At 42.9% G+C, this 21,193-nt stretch overlaps 1 protein-coding gene across 1 annotated transcript in view; it reads left to right on the top strand.

Annotated features, from left to right (window-relative positions):
* kcnd3 (potassium voltage-gated channel, Shal-related subfamily, member 3) overlaps nucleotides 1-21,193 on the top strand; it is a gene marked incomplete at both ends in the record, with an annotated part of 88,490 nt that overhangs the window by 48,488 nt on the left and 18,809 nt on the right. Inside the window, one exon of the mRNA XM_080548696.1 lies at nucleotides 20,731-20,899. Within this exon, the coding sequence (XP_080404822.1) occupies nucleotides 20,731-20,899 (169 nt within the window). The remainder of the gene's footprint in view (nucleotides 1-20,730; nucleotides 20,900-21,193) is intronic.

Raw genomic sequence — 21,193 nt, 5'->3', positions numbered from 1 at the left:
TCGTGCGAGTGTGGCGCAGAGGACCAAACCGCAGACCATGTTATCCTGGATTGCCCGGTGTACCACCCACCCAACGGGATGCCTGGTCTGTCGGTATTAGATGACGAGACGATGACGTGGCTTCTGGAGGGGTGTCCAGAAATATACCAGGCCTCAACCAGGTCTCGGGGTGGTAAAAGGGTAGCCCCTCAACCAGGTCTCGGGGTGGTAAAAGGGTAGCCCCTCAACCAGGTCTCGGGGTGGTGAAAGGGTAGCCCCTCGGCCCCGAGCCTGGTGGAGTGGAGAGGAAACAACAACCCATACGCCGAAGAAGACTGAGACTCCTTCCTTCCTGTTGGGGCCGTCTGGCTGACCGTCTGGACCAAACAGAGGCCTGTGACCTCTGACCTACCTTCCCCCAACCTATACCTGTCTTACACACTCCAGGGCCACACTCTCCCATCACACAAGGCATCTACAGTATGGAATTTCAGTGGGATTTTTAAAATGTATTTAGCTATAAAAATAAATAAATATACAGTATACTCTGTACTCAGGTTAATACTGTTTACATTAAGTTGTACCTATATATGGCATTGAATAAAAGTTCTAGAGTAATTACAGCTTTACTATACAAGTGTAGTAAGTGTAGTATATCAAGTGCAACTTGATAGAGTGAAGTGTATGTATTAAGATGAAGCAGAATGTCCAGGCTGATATCGATGTTGGAGTCACTCTCTTATACTGTACTCACCTCTGACATGAGATGTTTGTGACAATCGTTTGTGACAATCGTCTGTGGGTCAACAGACAAACTTCAGCTGTCCACTGATCCCATTCCACAGTTCAACCTGAACATTATTACACACAGTACTGTGCGCGAGTGTGTGTGTGTGTGTGTGTGTGTGTGTGTGTGTGTGTGTGTGTGTGTGTTCGTGTGTGTGTGTGTGTGTGTGTGTGTGTGTGTGCGCGCGTACGTGCGTGGTGCGTGTGTGTGTGTGCAGGTTTGCTCACACGTGTGCTCTGGTGAGCCAGACTGCTGCCAAATTGCCTATTAGAACGAAGGAAGGACAAGCTGACAAGCTCTTGCTTAATTGCTATCTTTTCATTTCCCCCATTTCCTGTGTCGACGTAACTCCCGAGGACAGCCCCCCTGTTTCATTCCTAATGGTTCGCTGTTCCCTTATGTTATGGAGAAATTGAAGCGGCATTGATCGTAGGGTATAACTCCTTCGACGAGAACGCCTGGCCAATGGAGAGATTAAAGCCGTAGAGGAAACCACCGCTTAGAGAGGAGAAACTAATTGGTTACGAGTTCAATCATCGGGAGCAATTATATACGGTTCAGCATTAGTCTCACAATATATCACACCGATTGATATTTCTAAGTGATAAAAGGAGAGATAGTTATGTTGTTATGAGCAAAAAAATTGGCTTTTAGCACGGTAGTGGAGGTGATTTGGAGTCGCGCTCCTGTGATGAGGTAGCCCTGCCTGCAATTTTTAATCCCAGATATAGCTCTCGTAACCCCAAGGATCATATAACGGATATATCGTGTCTGTGGAATCCATGTGAGAGGTCCTTGGTTCAAACCCTGCCGGTTGCAGCAGCACTTGGATGCCAATAATTCAGTGGACTTGGTCGAGCCAGGTGCTTGACGATATATCAAGTCCCTAGGCATTTAGCCGATAGCCCAGGCAATCTTCATGAGCTCGGTGTTGCTGGGCGCCTGAGAATCGTGTGACCTGTGCAGTGCCATGAGATTACTGACAATGAGGAAGACTCTCTATTAATGTCCTAATTAGGCAGACCTTTTTACTCCACCTGTCGACTCAAGCTATGCATGCTCACTATACTCACTATACTCACTATGCCTTCTCAATAGAACGGAGGTAAGCAAAGAACACAATCTGTTCAAAAAGTGTCAAATGAATGCTTTGCAATGCCTCTGATGAATGAATGAATGAATGAATGAATGAAAACCTTTATTGTCCCCAATGGGGAAATTTTGTTGTCAAACAGCCCAGTTAGGCCAGACAGAAAACACTCAATAAATAAACAAACAAAACAGTGCAGGCTCAATAAGTAAAAAGTGCAAGATAAAGTGCTCAAGTGCATGTAGTCCAAGTAGCAGTCTTAACGGCCTCTCAGCTCCAGGTCTCCCCCACCCTGCAGGGCCTGGTTGTAGAGTCGGAGTGCAGCTGGAACAAAGGACTGTCCAAATCTTTTTGTACTTTGACGGGGGAGAACAACTCTGTGGCTGAACTTGCTCCTCATCCCCGCCAGCTCGCAGTACATCGGGTGGGAGGGATTGGCCAGCATGGCCGCCAGTGTTTTCCCCATCCTCTGTTCTGCCACCACCTCGAGGCTGTCCAGCTGTTGTTATCTACTGTTACTTAATGTTATTCAAATTCATACAGTACAACTTTCTGCATCCATGCAAATGCATCGATGCTATCAATAACATTAATAATCCTGGTCTAATGCTGCCACCAAACCTCTGGAGCGTGGCTGTAGAGTGAAACTAAAGAAACACATGTACATTATCATCACATTCTCTGAATATCATGGTCCATTACTCCTCCTGATTGCATAGCTGAGATTGTCAATGAACAGTGTGGCAACATGCCTTCCAATTCTAACAGGGCCACTCACTCACACACACACACACACACACGCACGCACATACACACACACACACGCACGCACATACACACACAAAGACTGAGACTTGAAGGGGCACTTTAGGTCTTAGTTGTAACCCCATAATAGGACCTTCACAGCATCAAGATCATGTTCAGAATCAGAATCAGATCAGAATAAATGTTATTGCCAAGTATATTCACACATACAGGAAATGTACTTGGTGGTTGGTGCTGCATAGGACATAAAGATAAAAAAAAAAACAATGCAATAAAACAACAATATTTAAGCAGAAATATCTATTATAAGTTAATTATGTAGGCTGTAAATTAGAGTAATGTAAAAGTAATATAGATTACATTGTCAGTTGTATGTGTGTGTGTGTGTGTGTGTGTGTGCGCGTGTGTGTGTGTGTGTGTGTGTGTGTGTGTGTGTGTGTGTGTGTGTGTGTGTGTGTGTGTGTGCGCGCGCGCGTGTGTGCGCGTGCGTGCGTGTGAGACGGGGGGGTGGGGGTGGGGGGGGAGTGGAAGTCCCAGAGTTCGCCCATCACCTACATTACAATGGATTTAAGATGATGTTAGTGCTACAGTATGAAGCTCTCTGGATACTCCCCCCTACGGGCCCTGGTTGGGTACAGAAGCGTCCAGTGTCCAGCTAGTGTCTGCAGAGGAGCTGTCCTTGGGGCCGACCCACCCCCCAAGCTGTGATAGAATAGACTGTAATTGACCCTGGCTCTGTATTGAGCGAACCTGGGCCATGATGGATGGTGTCCCCTCCCAAAGGTGAAGGAGTCACACACGTGTTTGATACGATACCTCTCCTTCCATTCCATGCGTCCATGCGTTCCATTCCATGCATAGAAAAGTAGAGATCGTAGCAGGTGGTGCCGGAGAAGATTAACCGAAAAAAAACTGGTACCCTGTGTACCTTGCAATTCTCCCCTGGGTAGTTTTTCACTTATTGCTTGTGTTCACTCTGTCGACGTTCGTTTAGCGGTCCAGATTGGTTTCTGTGTTGGCAGAACATACGATGATGGGCCCGAGGAGGAGGGCCACGAAATGTGCCTTGAAGTGTGAAAGTAGAACAAATAACCAGAGAGGGCTGTGGGTTTGACCGGTGAAAGCAATACCTCTTTTTGCAAGTCTCTTGTGTTGCTGTACACAAGGTGAAGAATAGACATTGATCATTAGTTTGTCTCGCTAGTTAGACTGAATGACTTTGCCCAGAGTATACACCTGAATCCTTGTTGTTTCAATCATGTCCGATCCTTTGAGGGAGTATTCATACTGATTCTGTGGATAGGGGGGGACTACGGATCTAATCCAGGTTATGTTGATGACATGCTGTCAGATCTGATAAGAATTCTTAGGGCCAGTTTCACAGACAGTTTCTTAAGCCTAATCCTGGACTAAAAAACATCTTCAATGGAGATTTTACATTGAAAGTGTGATTTAGTCCAGGACTAGGCTTAAGCCTTGTCTGTGAAACCGGCCCATAAACCCAACTAATAGCTTGCAATGTCACAAAAGTATGCAGTATACAGTACCATAGAGCAGCTCTGAGGAGAGATTCTGCCATCGCATCCATAGATTAATAACCTGTCAAGGCCAATGCACACGGCGTGCGATTTTTGTTGCACGACAACATTCGATTTTGAAGTTTGAATGGAAGTCTATGAGAAAATCTCATCCCAATGCACACGGCCCCGATTTTAAAATGATTAAATGGATGACAAAAAGCTCATAACTTGTCAACCAGTCAACCTGACATCTTCAATTGTGGATGGAGCAATCCTCTATTTTAACGGTTTGACAGTCAAGGGCAAGATATGAACATCACCATCAGCCAGCCACTACACCTAGCCCACAGCTGCCACTATACACATTACTAGCTATACAAATTACTGCATGCATGATTTATTTCCGTGTCATTGATTGATTGAAAACTTTATTAGAAGATTTGCAGAAGTAGGTACATGAAAGTACATATTACATACAAGGTCAACTAACAGGATAAAAACCCAAGAAAGCCACTGGCTTATTTCAATTGGGGTCCTTGATTCTCAATTCATCGTTACATGTAAGACAGACAGAAAAAACTAGTACTATCTACAAGATAATACAGACAAATAACTAGTACTATCTACAAGATAAACATACATCCAACATGGGAAGAACATTACAACAAAACATAAGGTATGTACAGCGGGTAGGACAGGTGGGGACATACACCACAGGTGGGGGCGGGGGACAAAACACAAAGTATGTACAGTGGGTAGTTCGGGCAGGGGGACAGACATATAATATGTACAATGGGTAGTTCGGGCGGGGGGACAAAACAACAAGTATGTACAGTGTGTGGTCATGGTGGGGGGGGGGGGGTACAAAAACACCAGTAGATTTAGGCGGGGGGGAGGGGGGGGGGGCGACATAATAACATTGCGTTTGCTCAGAGTGTAGACCAGGTAGGGGGGTGGGACAAAACAACTAGTATGTGCAGAGGGTATTTCGGGTGGGGGGGGGGGGGGGGGGGGTGTGGGAGACATAACAACAAAACCACAAGAATATATAGAGGGTAGTCCTGGTGGGGGTGTAGTCTTTTAATTTGATTTTTGATTTAGAGGGTCCAGTTACGGATTGCAGCCTCCTGTAAATGTTTTTTGAGAGTGGTTTTGAAGGTGGGCAGTGTTTTGCACTCCTTTAAGATTATAGGAAGGGCGTTCCACATTTTTACTGCATAGTTTGCAAACGAGTTTAACCCCTTGTTTGTGGTGCAACGCGGTTGAACGTGGTTCGTGGAGCTTCCTCTGGTGTTGTATGTGTGGACGTTGTTCACTTTTTGGAAGTATGTGGACAGGTACTTGGGTGTCTTTGTGGTGTAGCGTATCTTGAAGACCAGGCCCAGTGCAAGCTGCTGCACTCTGTCAACTACTCGTAGCCAATCAAGGCTCAAAAAATGAGCAGCGGTTAGATGTGTCCTAGGGTTGAGGCCTAGCAGAAGCCTAACCAGTTTATTTTGGGCTGTCTGGAGTCTTGTTTTTTGGGCCTTTGTGGTTCTATAGTACCATGATGTTACGGCATAGTCGAAGTGACATTGAATGAGAGCTCCTGATAGGGTCCTCAGTGTGTTTTTACTGACAAGTGAGGATATCCTGTACAAGAATCTAGTTCTATGGTTAACTTTTTTGATTACTTTTGCTGCCATTTTATCTCCGGAAAGATTTGCCTCTAAGATGGAGCCCAGGTATGTAATATCCTCTTTTCTTGTGATATTAATGTTACCCACTTTTATTTTGTAATGTACAGCCTTTCTGAGTTTAGATGGGGATCCGTATAGGATGGTTTCAGTTTTACCTAGGTGTATTGATAGTTTATTGTCAGCTAGCCAGATGCAGATTCTACTCAGTTCAGTGCTTAGCGCTTTTTCCACCTGCAATATGTCCCTGTCAGAGACCAGCAGAGCCGAGTCATCCGCGAACAGGAACAAATTGCAATCACATGCTGAGTCATTCACATATATTAGGAACAGTAAAGGTCCCAATATGCTTCCTTGTGGAACGCCGCAGGTCACTGGGAGGGGGGGGGACAGTGTTCCGTTCACACTAACCACTTGTTCCCTCCCCTCTAAGTAGGATTGCATCCAGCTCACCGATGTTCTATCGAACCCAATTGCTTTCAGTTTATCTAACAATATGTGGTGATCTACTGTGTCGAAGGCCTTCTGGAGGTCCAGCATGGCCATGCCGCAGTACTTGCCCGAGTCCACCTCATGGTTGATGTGGTCGTTCAAATAGAGAAGGCATGTGTCAGTGGAATGGGATGTTCTGAATCCTGATTGAAATTCATACATCAGATTTTTTTCGGTAAGGTACCTATCAACCTGTTCATAAACTATTTTTTCCATAAGTTTCGAGATGGAATTAAGAATAGAAACAGGTCGGTAGTTGCCTGGGTCTAATTTGCTTCCTTTTTTATACAGTGGAGTTACCCTTGCTATTTTAAAGTCAAGGGGGACGTGTCCCTGTTTGATGGAGAGGTTTATTATGTGGGTGATGATTGGGGTAATGGAGGCAGCTGAGTCTTTTAGAAATCTGGCTGGAATATTGTCATGGCCCGTGGCCTTTTCTGAGTGTAGAGCGCCCAGTTTTTTAAACACCTCATCGTTTGACACCATGGAGAGTTTAAAATCATCTTTGCGTACACCCAGTTTATTGTAGAACGCACGGATGTGCTCTACACCATAACGCCCTGAGTGGGGTGGTAGATTGTTAACTAATTTAGTGGCTATGGTTGTAAAGAAAGTGTTTAAGCACTTAGCCACATCCAGCTTGTCTGTAAAGAGAGAATCTCCAGATTTTATGCTGATGTTTGTAGACCTGGTTTTGAGTTTTTGACTGCAACCTAGTTGGCTATTAAGTAGCTTCCAAAGGTCACGTGGTTTTCTTCGATTTTGTTATCGAGGTATTTTTTCTTAGCAGATTTGGTCATGGTAATTACCTGATTGCATAGTTTGTTGCATTGTTTTTTAATTTTCTCAAAGTGGGTTTTGAGATCTTCGTTTTAGTGTTTCACTAATTTTGATTTGCATTTTTGAACTTCAGAGCATTTTAGGTCTCTGACTTTCATAGCATTTAGAATGTCCGAATTCATCCATGGTTCCGATCGGGCTTTAACCCTGGTGGTTCTCATGGGGGCTATACTGTCAATAATATTTAGGAATTTGGTTTTGAAACCTAGCCATGCCTCCTCAACCTGTGTGCTTATCCATGCCACATAGCTACACGGCCCATCTCACATACAAGACGCCTATATTACATAATAATAACAAAAATTGCACGCCGTGGGCATTGGCCTCTAGGGGTGAATAGCTAGATGTTGGACTGTCTCCGTCCTCCGAATCTATGTCTGCCTGATCATCGCCCATAATAATAAAGTGGCTTTTATAATACACCTTTCTGGCTGTGTGTTTTGTGCGCTCCCTCTCCTGACCAATACCCTTAAATCAGGGGACCCACATATTTTATCACAATATGTCCAGTTGTATCTTGTAGAAATTGTGGAAGCAAGGCAAGCAATATTGGTAGAGCCTATTGTAATCAGCCTGCCTGGTCCGACTACGTAACAATAAAGTAACATTTGAGAATGGAATGTTGTGGTGCAACACAAATTGCACGCCGTGTGCATTGGGATGAGATTTTTTATGATTTTCTCATAGACTTCAATGGTGTGAGTTGAAAATGGAATGTTGCGGTGCGACAAAAATTGCATCGCACGCCGTGTGCATTGCAATCGAATGTTGTCGTGCAACAAAAATCGCACGCCGTGTGCATTGGCCTTCAGTAGTCAAGTTTATGCATTTTAACACTGGTTTAGAAGATTTGTAGATTTCAAATCCTATATTTTCAGTAAGGATTAAAGGTAGCATACATAATACGTCAGAGTCAAATGTTATGCTGTATAATGTTCAAACTCAGGGTATGTGTGCCTTTCCTGCTATTCCGACTGCACTAACCCTACACATGACCAGATTCCACTAGCTTTCTGATCTAGATGTTCAGACTTTCCTATTCATTACAGTTTTTAGTTAATATTTCCTATTCATTACAGTTTTTAGTTAATATATATATATATACTGTATATATGTTACGGTACATTATACGGTATATTCCCACATGTACTGTAACATATACATACGGTACCAGTCAGTTAAATGGGGAAGTGTGTCTGAACATTAGTCTGGTACTGTGTATATTGTATGGCATTTAGCAGATATTTTTATCCAATGGAAGTAACGTTATAGTGAGTGCATACTGTATATTTTTGGTGTATGGTCCCAGCTGAAATCAAACCCACAACCTTAAAATGGCTTGCATCAGCATCATGCTCTGTCACCTGAGCCACGAAGGACCAAGCTCTATGACTGGTCAGCTCTATGACTGCTCTATGACTGGTCATACAACATGTATGTACCACAGACCTCTGGAAGAGTATTCCAATGGCTATTGTTGTGGAATTCTTTACTTTAAGAAATAACAATAATCATAATCACAATAACAATCATGATAATAATAATAGTAATATGAATAATAATAAAATAACAAATACTTATTATTACAAATAACAAAGCCTGAGGCAGTCCATGGAGTGTCTCCTGGGCCACCTCAGCACATAAACCCATCTTTTTAATATTGCATTTAAGTTACAAAATAATTAAATTAAGATGATATAATGATTAAAGCACTTTGAGCTGCAACGTTTGCAAGAAAAGCACTATACAAATAAAGTTATTATTATTATTATTATTATTATATGTTAACTGTTTGAATTCTGTCATCCTTCTCTGTTTACATTGCTCATATGCTAATTAGTCATACCTCATTGGATGTTTGCCACCAATATTCCATGGCTGATGGATGTTCCAGTACCAGTCTGCAGCGCTCTCTGACCTCCAGGGTACCCAATGTTCTGATATCCCCAGCCCCATAACAATGTTCTGATATCCCCAGCCCCATAACAGTGTTCTGATATCCCCAGCCCCATAACAATGTTATGATATCCCCAGCCCCATAACAATGTTATGATATCCCCAGCCCCATAACAGTGTTATGATATCCCCAGCCCCATAACAATGTTAGGATATCCCCAGCCCCATAACAATGTTCTGATATCCCCAGCCCCATAACAGTGTTCTGATATCCCCAGCCCCATAACAATGTTAGGATATCCCCAGCCCCATAACAGTGTTCTGATATCCCCAGCCCCATAACAATGTTATGATATCCCCAGCCCCATCCCCAGGCTTCAAGCACACAGCTGTTGGGCCTATATCTCTGGGCCTGTGGCTGTTTTAACCTAAATATACATTTTCTCTGTGTTGCTAGGATTTATAAAACAGAAATCTTGACCTTTAGTATGTTAATGTATGCACTCAATACTTGGTCTGGGCTCCTTTTGCACAAATTACTGCATCAATGCGGAGTGCCATGCAGGCAATCAGCCTGTGGCATTGCTGAGGTGTTAGGGAAGCTAGGTTGCTTTGATAGCAGCCTTTAGCTCGTATTTAAAAAATAAAAATAAAAGTTTTTTTCTGAGTGGGGCAGTCCCACTCATTTTTTTCATTTGTTTTATTGGACAGACATTGTGAAGAGAAACAGGAAAGTAAGGGAGAGAGGGCATGTGCATGTGTTGGATTCGAACCCATGCCAACATGGGCATATGTGTGCACTGTAGACCGCAGTGCTAGACCACAGGACCACCCCAGGCCACGGATATGGGTTATGATGGTTCTGTTGATGGCAGCAGAGTTCTGGTCATTTATTTAACTCATCACAGTTATAAACAACAATGGAGGCTGGTGGAGGTGGTTACTACGTTTGACAGACGTCCACCGTTTCATTATTCTGTCCGCACGTAAACAGAAATCAAGCTAAATTGATAGTTTTGTTTTTTATAGTGGCGCTTTGAGTTGTTGCGACTGATTCGACCTATTTAATTTGATGTCCATCAGAGTCACAATCAAGAAAACAAGAGGGACCCGCTGTAAAACATCCTGACCGTGTTGTAGAAACAATGGATGAGTTTCCTTTAATGAAAGCAAACACCAAGCCAGAAATCGGAAGGGATAAAACACAAGCTGAGTACATTTCTTCGCAATTGATTTTCTCTTCCTCCTCCTCCGTCCTGATTAAGAATCACAGTGTAGATGACGATCACCAGCCCATTTAGTAATAGGCAACAGCAGCAGCTGTGGGGGAGCCTTATACACTGCCCAAAAACATGAAGGGAACACTTAATCATCGCACCAAGTCAGTTAAACCTTTGGGATATCGATCTCTCCAGTTAGGAAGCATAAACGATTGTTAATCAATTTCACCTGCTTTGGTGCGAATGAACGCGACAACAGGTGGACTGGAGAGGCAACAGCAAGACAACCCCCAAAAAGGAAATGGTTTTTCAAGGACCCCAATTGAAATAAGCCAGTGGCTTTCTTGGGTTTTTATCCTTTTAGTTGACCTTGTATGTAATATGTACTTTCATGTACCTACTTCTGCAAATCTTCTAATAAAGTTTTCAATCAATCAATCAGGTGGTGGCCAGAGACCATTTCTCTCTCCTTATCCTTCCTGACTGCTTTTTCTTTTGCGTTTTGCTAGTGCCCTTGTCACTATTGGTAGCATGAGGCGGTACCTGCAGCCCATTCAGCTTGCACTGGTAGTCCAGCTCCTCCAGGATGGGACATCCATACGTGCCGTTGCAAGAAGGTTTACTGTGTCTCCCAGCTCAGTCTCAGGCATGGAGGAGATACCGGGAGACGGGCCATCACACAAGGAGAGACTGCCAGAGCCCTACACAATGACCTCCAGCTGGCTGCTCATGTGCATGTTTCTGACTCAACTGTCAGAAACAGACTCCATGAGGGTGGCATGAGGGCCCGACGCCCTCTAGTTGGACTCATGCTCACAGCCCAGCACCGTGCAGCTCGGTTTGCATTTGCCAGAGAACTGGCAGGTTCAAGAATTGGCGCCCCGTTCTCTTCACAGAGGAGAGCAGGTTCACACTGAGCACGTCATGTGACAGACGTGACAGAGTCTGGAGACGCCGTAGCTATGACAGGTTTGGCGGTGGGTCAATGATGCGGTGGGTTAATTTCTTTGAGCAGTGTATTATATTTAATTTAATAAATCAAATGAAGCAAGAACAACATGTACTTTTTGCATGTGCCCATACTGTATCTCTACGATACAAAGAGAATGGGTCCACTAGGGTTGGGTGGATATCAGATATGATCAAATATCATGATATTTAGAACATATTGTGATCTTGTTCACTTACAAAAAATGTGCAATTTCCAACAACAAGTGCAGTGTCCCACCTTTGTCAAGGCAAAGGACATCTGGTGATGATAGAATGCCTCTTTGATTTACCAGACTATTTACAACACCAGCTATACACTCTAATGCTGCAGTTCAGTCATTTTTGATTATGCTGGCATGTCTCCATCATACATCAGCAATGAATGATATTATCGGATATCGGGATATTTTAGAAAAGTAATAAGAAATTTAGATATTGTACAGTACAGTCCACAGCTTTGTATGTTTACCCATCTGTGCTTATGTTGCGTCTCTTATGATTTGTTTCTTGGAGGTCTGGTTTGATCAGGCTAGTGGTGGTACAGTGGGGTTCCTTCTTGTTCAAATTGTTTTCTTAAAAAAATCTGTCCTGTCTTTTAAATGCAGATTTCTTTTTCTTGGAAGTCGTAGGCTCTTCTTCTTCTGTCTCCTCGTTGGGCCTTTTCCTCTTTCCAAAGAAGCTCTCCAAAGATGTTTGTTTTTTACTCGTTTTTGCAGCTTTTTGGGATAACGTATTGTTAGAATTAAACAGATCCGGTTCTTTTGTCGACTGCACCAAGAAAGAGGAGAGAAGTTCTCTAATGCACACTTGGTATATTTATTGAAAATCACAGAGTACAGAGATCAGCTGGACCTAACTCCTGAGGCGGTCTCAGAAGACAAGGTAGTTCACTTCAGATTTTACATGATATTATATAGTTTAGGAAGCACAGTCCTTCCCCCTTTTGGCCACTATGATGTAACACCTAATGGCCTTGATTATAATGAGCTAAAACTATGAATTGAATGTTGTCTTGTGTTTGACGTGAGAGCTAAGAAAGGAGTATTCTGCTGCACCTGGTTTGAAGGCCAAACAGAACAGTTCCAGACAGAAAGTAACTCCCTAATGCCTTGATAATTGGTCTTGTGTAGGGTACCATACTGATAACGTGCCTATCAATACAGGAAAACTGATAAGATATCTAACTAACTGGTGCTAGAAGGAATTAACAATAAAACCTTAGAAAAATATATATCCTAACAGTATCATGTGACTGAGACAAGCGTCTTGACATGTGTCAAGAGGCACAGACGGATGTATCCTGTCATTTTTCAAAATAAAACATCTAAAACACAAATCACAGTCCCCAGACTTTAATATGAATTGAAAATCTGTGGAGAGATCTCAAGCATGCCATGTGTGCAAGAAGGCTGAAGAATCTTTCTGACCTAGAGGTGTTCTGTCAGGAAGAATGGGGAAAGAATTCTTAACTGAACTCTTCGCTGGCTACAGGAAGTGTTTGCAAGCTGTTATATTTGCCCGAGGAGGAGTTATAAAGTACTAGCTGACAGGATTCCCAAACTTTTGCACAAGGCCTTTTTCCTTGTTTTATTATTTTGAAACTGTACAAAGTTAAAAATGTTTTGATTTGCTTTAAATGAAATTAAATGTGTCATGTTTAACTTTGTACCATTAAAGGTTAGGTTTGCTTTTTTTCACTTAGATATTTATTGTGAAAGGCATTTTGACTAGGGGAGCCCAAATGTTTGTAGAAATCACTGTAGAAATCCAAGGACAGCTCTTTGTAATGCATGCTGGGATGTCACAAATCCAATTGTGCTCTATTCTATTATTATAGAATTATTAAATTCTGTTTTTACACTATTCAGTCAATGTTGGGGCTAGAATTGCTGTATACTGTTCTACCAAGGTCACAAAGGAAAGCTTGTTGTTTTTCAATTCGGTTCGTCTTAAACTGCACTACTGTGGCTTCTCTCACAAAGATGTGTTACTGTGTGTTTCTATTTTTCATATTCAGAGTGCAAATATGAGTCCTTGACTCAGTCCTTGACTCCCTGGTTCGTTTTAATTACTTGGTTATAATGGTAACCATAATAATAATAATAATAATAATAATAATAATATTGGCATTCAGACTGGTATAGGAGCTCTCTCTGCAGCTCTTTATCACTGCTCTCCTAACTCCCTTTGTCCCCTCTGCCATTGTGTGGAACGGTTGCCAATATGTTTGTGTGTGAATATCAAACTCAGGATATTAGCTCGTAAATGCCCCGTACAGGACTCAATACCATTTTACTGTTATGTGCGTGCGTGCGTGCGCGCGTGTGTGCTGGAGGCACGGATCTGATGAAGGGCTGCCTTGAGGGCAGCTTTGTGATTGCATGTTGGAGACGAACCACTAAAAGCAGATGGTTTATCTCTTTATCTCTCTCTTACAAACCTGGGTTGGATCTGTTTAATCAGGACAGAATCAATAAGGCTCCCTTTGCTCCTTTGATTTGCTCTCAGTCGGCCGTTCAATTGTTTTGTATCAGAAATAGTATATACAGTATATCACAGTATAGGGGCCGGATTCAAACCCATGCCGACATGGGCATGTGTGTGCACTGTAGACCGTGGTGCTAGACCACTGGACCACCCCAGGCCACAGTATTCTCTTATCCGAAGCTAGAAGAATGTGTCTGTGAAGGAATCCAATGTTCTATAGCTGTTTCCTTCCACTTCAGAGATCCCAGTTTGCCCACATAGGATCATACCTGCCTGCCATGAATTTCTGAAATAGGGACGTTTGTTTTTTGTTCACCATCCAGAGAACAAAGAGCAGGACACAATGAAGCATCCTTGTGTTTGTGTGTGACTGGCTGCAGACCCGACAGGGACAGACAGAGACAGACCGGGGGGGGGAGTCATCAGTCATGGTGCCACAGACCGTATGGGCTGTGAGATTGGCTGTTTGGCAGCCAGGACACAACACACTCCAGCTCCAACCTCCACACACACACACACACACACGCACACACACACCCATTTCCATAGCCAGAGATGTACACACACACACACACACATGCACAGTTTTGCCAAGTTCCATGCTCCGTGCTTCCAGAGAGACGAGATCTCCCTGACTCTACTCTGACAGTAGTGAGATTGATGCGAAATGTGATTGCAAGACTCTGCTAATAACTCAGAATGTAAAACTAGAGTGTGGGCAGTCCGAAAATATATTCAAAATAGATACAATTGCTGAGGCAGATTGTTAACTGTCTGTTTAGTGTCTATGGTAAGACGGGATTCTGTCATTGATGAAATACTATAGATACTGTGTGTGAAGGGAATCTTTGTTAAGAGAGGATTCTGTCCAAAGAATAGCGAACTAGGAACAGCATGAAGAACAGCTTACCGTCTCTCTGGGGAGCCCACTCGAGTTATTGCACCCTAGAATTCTTCCACATAACTGTACACCAGTTATTGAAAAAATGCCACCTTCAAATAAGAAGGGTGATATTTGAGCAAACATCGCTTTTTCCTTTCCTACACACATACAAACAAACACACACATACACACACACACACACACACATTCAGGCAGGCACACATTTCTCCTGTAAGCTGGAGGTTGTGGGCAGTGAGGCGTGGCCAGGTGAGTCTGCCCATGACAGCCCCATAAAACAGCCATGAAATGGAGAGGGAGTTTGTGGCGAGCCGCTGCCCATCAGGAAAGTTTGATGCCAAAGCCCCACATCGTCTGTGGGGGTCCTGAGAGTCCCCCTGAGGACGCCCGCAGTCAACAGTGCATGGGCTGAGCTGTCAAGTCACCAGAAATGCAGCGGAGAGGAAATAGTCAAGCGAGGGAGAGCAGACAATTTAGAGAGCGTGCGTGTTGGGGATCTGTCTCACACCAGGCAGCATGAATCTGGCTTTTAATTAGAGCTGAAATATGATATGACACCTCGAAGGAAAAATGATGTTCCACTGGTTCTCATTTTCATTCTCATTAATTTTCACTCTCTCTCTCGTTATCTGTCACTTGAGAGAGGTTGTGATACTCGGGTTGATAATCATTTGTGCTCAGATTGTGGAAACAAAAGGCCAACACGGGAGCAACATCTGTTCATTCCATTGATTCAATAATTGATCTTCCTCTTGAGATTTGTCTTTGTGTGGCTAGTACCTCCGTCTCCCCCAGCTCCTGGTGTGTCCTTGTCCTTGTGTGGCTACACTTCAGACTGCCTTTGCTGCTCTTCAGAAAGCCCTTGTTGGTACTTATTGCAAGAAAAAGAATCGAGCGAGTTCCTCATTCTAAATACCTAGACTATCTATATCGATGATGATCTTTCTTTTCAATTACATAGAGAAAATTGAATGAAGAAGTTTAGAATCAGACTCTGCTTTTTCTTTCTCTTTATGAAAGTAGGAAACAGATAGTCTAAGCGACAATTTGACCAGTGACTGACTATGGCGATATGTTACAGTATACATGCAGACCAGTGGAGGCTGGTGACTTCCAGAATTGAGGAGGCCAATTTTTTTTCTGCTTGCTCGCTTCACTCGCGATGGAATGTTCCCTGTTCTTCTTATCTGTCTTTGTTAAAAATTATTAATTTGTGTTTGGCGGTACTGAAGGGATTGGAACACTCTCAGGATGGTGGATGAAGCAGCTTTTATTGCCTGCACAATGGGTCATCAAATAAACAAAACAATTGGCATGAATCTCTGGTCCGCCTGCAGCAGCTATTGTCCCTTCTGCTCAGGCTCACAACATTCACCACAACATACTACATACAATCAATGACATGTCAAAAGCACTCAAACACTATGTCAATCAGACACACAACATACAATTCAGAACAATACTTCATCCATTTCTAATATTTATCCTGCAGAACAGCACTCATACACGCGTGTGGCGGAAAAAGGTACCACACGGAGGCCAGGCCTCCTGTGCCCACCCATTTTCAGTGATTTGGCCAATCACATATTGCCATGAAAAAAATGGCATTACATTGACTTCTATGAGAAACCACTTTCCGACAGGAGGCCTGGCCTCCGTGTAGTACCTTTTTCCGCCACACGCGTGTATGAGTAATAGAAACGGATAGGGATTCTGGCCTGTAGGTGCTTTACAATTGCAATATTGGGTTTTAGCCATGGAAAAGATTTATGAACAAAACGGAAATAATATGAATAAATAATATTAATATTAAAAAATTTAAAATATGTTTTTTGTTAAATAAATAAAATAAAATAAATGTAATTATTGCTTTTTTAAATCTCTCTCTCTTCTCTCAAATTGTTGGGGAGGCCAGGCCTCCTCCACCTCTATGGAGGAGCCTCCACTGATATACTGGTGGTGTGTGGTGACCCATATAAAGATTATCTTCTGATGTTGTACATTCATTCATTTACAAGTCTCAAGTCGAGACACCCATTTGTGCCTGCCGCACAGGATCTCAGGCAGCAATGCAGAGATCTCAACATCAGTGCGGCAGGATGGGCGGATTATATGTGGCGCGCGGAGTGGGAGGCTAACACCTCCAAACTCCGCGACCACATCCCAGTCGCCGGCGCTGAGCCCCTCGGGATGGACTTGCCAAGGCTATCCTGGGTGAGGCTCAATCGTCTCCGGACCGGCGTCGGGCGTTTCCGCTCATCAATGCACAGATGGGGCTTGGCCCCAAATGCGTCGTGCGAGTGTGGCGCAGAGGACCAAACCGCAGACCATATTATCCTGGATTGCCCGGTGTACCACCCACCCAACGGGATGCATGGTCTGTCGGTATTAGATGACGAGACGATGACGTGGCTTCTGGAGGGGTGTCCAGAAATATAGCCCGGGTGAGCCCCTCAACCAGGTCTCGGGGTGGTAAAAGGGTAGCCCCTCGGCCCCGAGCCTGGTGGAGTGGAGAGGAAAAACAACTACCCATACGCCGAAGAAGAAGATTCATTTACAACACCTGAATGGTCTCCTGGATTGAACAAATGTTATTTTTTAATTTTTAATTTTGCCATTTAGCAGACGCTTTTAATCCAAAACGATTTACAATTACGAATTACAGGGACATTCCCCCTGGAGTAATCGAGGGCTAAGTGCCTTACTCAAGGGCGAAATAGTGTGGTCTCAGGCGGGATTTGAACTCACGACCTTCCTATCAAGAGTCCAATTCACTATCCATTAGACCACTAGTACTAACATAAATACATACAGTATGTACACAGTATAATGTATCTCATCAACCAGCACTACTACTGGCCCTCAGCAGACTGTCCGTCTGTCTAACATTACAGTTAACACAGTATCACAAGTGCATTTCGTGAGCTTAGAATGATAAGGTTCTATCTCCGTTTAGAATGATAAGGTTCTATCTCCGTTTAGAATGATAAGGTTCTATCTCCGTTTAGAATGATAAGGTTCTATCTCCGTTTAGAATGATAAGGTTCTATCTCCGTTTAGAATGATAAGGTTCTATCTCAGTTTAGAATGATAAGGTTCTATCTCTGTTTAGAATGATAAGGTTCTATCTCCGTTTAGAATGATAAGGTTCTATCTCCGTTTAGAATGATAATGTTCTATCTCCGTTTAGAATGATAAGGTTCTATCTCCGTTTAGAATGACAAGGTTCTATCTCCGTTTAATGACACGGTTCTATCTCCGTTTAGAATGATAAGGTTCTATCTCCGTTTAGAATGATAAGGTTCTATCTCCGTTTAGAATGAGAAGGTTCTATCTCCGTTTAGAATGATAAGGTTCTATCTCCGTTTAGAATGATAAGGTTCTATCTCCGTTTAGAATGATAAGGTTCTATCTCCGTTTAGAATGATAAGGTTCTATCTCCGTTTAGAATGATAAGGTTCTATCTCCGTTTAGAATGATAAGGTTCTATCTCAGTTTAGAATGATAAGGTTCTATCTCTGTTTAGAATGATAAGGTTCTATCTCCGTTTAGAATGATAAGGTTCTATCTCCGTTTAGAATGATTAGGTTCTATCTCCGTTTAGAATGATAAGGTTCTATCTCCGTTTAGAATGACAAGGTTCTATCTCCGTTTAGAATGACACGGTTCTATCTCCGTTTAGAATGATAAGGTTCTATCTCCGTTTAGAATGAGAAGGTTCTATCTCCGTTTAGAATGATAAGGTTCTATCTCCGTTTAGAATGAGAAGGTTCTATCTCCGTTTAGAATGATAAGGTTCTATCTCCGTTTAGAATGATAAGGTTCTATCTCCGTTTAGAATGAGAAGGTTCTTAGTTCAGAGATATTGAGCGTCAAAGTTTTTACATTCCATTATGTTTTGTGAGATGGAACCTTTGTATTTTATTAATTACTAACTCAAAAATGTCAACATTTTTAAAATAACACCACACAGGCATTAATAAACACCCAATGGATCAGATTATGTAAAAAAACTCAATTTTGACAAAAATAGCGAAGGTACGAAGGTACACAGAGACACAATATACTGGTGGTGTGTGGTGACCCATACAAAGATTATCTTCTGATGTTGTACATTCATTTACATACAACACCTGAATGGTCTCCTGGATTGAACACATTTAATTTTTAAATTTTTAATTTTTGCCATTTAGCAGACGCTTTTAATCCAAAACGATTTACAATTACGAATTACAGGGACATTCCCCCTGGAGTGCTAAGTGCCTTACTCAAGGGCAAAAAAGGGTGGTCTCAGGCGGGATTTGAACTCACGACCTTCCGATCAAGAGTCCAATTCACTAACCATTTCGCCACCCACATACATACTGCATCTACGCCAGTGGAGGCTGGTGACTTCTAGAGTTGAGGAGGCCAAATTGCTCGCTTCACTCGCGATGGAATGTTCCCTGTTCTAATAGAAGAATATTAAATTGACTTGTAATAAAACGAAATCGACTACATTAAAAATAAAACTTCAAGAAATCCTAAATGTTGTCTACCTATTCGATGTATAAATCGTGCCAGAATCTCGCCGACTTCCGAGGTAATTTTAAGCAAAAGTATTTGGCCAAATGAGCTATTATTGTCAGGGATAATAGCCATGGGTGTTCTAGACGTGTCCTGCAAAGGACAAGTTGATAGGACACTCGTAGCCACTATGGCGAGTGTTTCTTTGACTGAAGTGACTGGCGAATTCTCAAAATGGCTTCATGTGATTGGATGAACAAAATGTCAATCTTTCAGCCCTGGACTCAATGCATGGTGAGGCCAGGCCTCCTCTGCCCACCCATTTTCAGTGATTTGGCCAATCACATTGCCATGAAAAAAATGGCATTACATTGACTTCTATGAGAAACCACTTTCCTGGGGGAGGCCTGGCCTCCCTCAATACAAACGGATAGGGATTCTGGCCTGTAGGTGCTTTACAATTGCAATATTGGGTTTTAGCCATGGAAAACTTCAGATTTATGAACAAAACGGAAATAATATTAATATATATATATATATATATATATATATATGTTTTTTGTTAAATAAATAAATAAAATAAATATAATTATTGCTTTTTTAAATCTCTCTCTCTTCTCTCAAATTATTGGGAAGGCCAGGCCTCCTCCACCTCTATGGAGGAGCCTCCACTGATGCAGACTCCCACTAGCACATTAACATCCTTGGATGTTATGTATCATGCTACTCTATATCAGACTGTGGGTTGGGTTTCCCTGGCCAATCGATGATCATGCCATTGGCTTACTTTTGTTTATAAATAAATAAAACAACTTCTCCAGAAACTACCATCATACCTAACCATACTTTTTAATTGGAGGGTCACAAATGATCACCAAATGATCACAATGAACAGATCTCGAGACTGGCTAGTTGTGGAGGTTCCTTATTCTTCGACAGTTGCTGGAAGAATTACTTTTAGCGTTCATGCCCCGTCCTCTCGGAATGGCGGAGGACCTAATTTACAGAGAATGCGGATATATTCATTTTACCTGTTTTAGTGGGTCCTTTGCTATGTGTCTATTACTTTTGTTCTGTCATCAACATAGTTTTTTTTGTTAATGTAGGATGTGCTTATGTCTTAAGGGTTTATATTATTGTTGTTATTATACTTTTTTTACTTTCCATTCATTATTTTGTAGATTCCCATTTTTTTCCTCTCTGCTTTTAGTCGGAGGAAAGGAGTTCGTATGGGTTTTAGCCCACAGGCAAACAGCATAGACCTTGTTAGCACAGCACACACCAGGGGAGGCTGGTGGAGGTAGACACCGGAGAACAGGCTCATTGTAATGCATGGAACGGAACGAGGAATGGTATCAAACACACCTCCACTGGTACACACAAGTATTCTAACCTGCTGAAACATTCTCCCTCTCAAGGGCCACACATACAGGACTGTAGACTGCATTCAATATGTGTTACCATAACTAATCCCTATTTTTCGACCTCTCCATCTTCCTCTTCTCTCTATTGCTGTTTCTCTCTCTGCTCTCCCTGCTCTCTCTCTCTCTTCCCCCTCCCCCCCTCCGCCCCACTCTGTAGTTATGGAGACATGGTCCCTAAGACGATTGCTGGGAAGATCTTTGGCTCCATCTGCTCTCTGAGCGGGGTGCTGGTAATCGCCCTGCCTGTCCCTGTCATCGTCTCCAACTTTAGCCGCATCTATCACCAGAACCAAAGAGCTGACAAACGCCGTGCGCAGAAGGTCCAGGTGAACACCATTAACCTTACCCTCCGATGAGCTCCATCCAGCTGTACGCCATAGGGGGGACGAGGGGTGTGTGTGTGTGTGTGTGTGTGTGTGTGTGTGTGTGTTTGCGCACATGTCTGTGTGTGTATGTGTGTTTGCGCACATGTATGTGTGTGTGTGTGTGTGTGTGTGTGAGTGTGTGTTTGCACACATGTCTGTGTGTGTATGTGTGTGTGTGTGTGTGTGTGTGTGTGTAACCCCTCGCCCCCCTGACTTCAGAGGCTCCACCACAGCAGTACTAACCCCTGGCATGTG

The sequence above is a fragment of the Nansenia antarctica genome (assembly GCF_963989245.1).
Source record: "Nansenia antarctica genome assembly, chromosome: 18".
Taxonomy (NCBI): Eukaryota; Metazoa; Chordata; class Actinopteri; order Argentiniformes; family Microstomatidae; genus Nansenia; species Nansenia antarctica.
The sequence above is the reverse complement of the archived record's forward strand: the minus strand, read 5'-3'. Positions and strand labels throughout refer to the sequence as shown.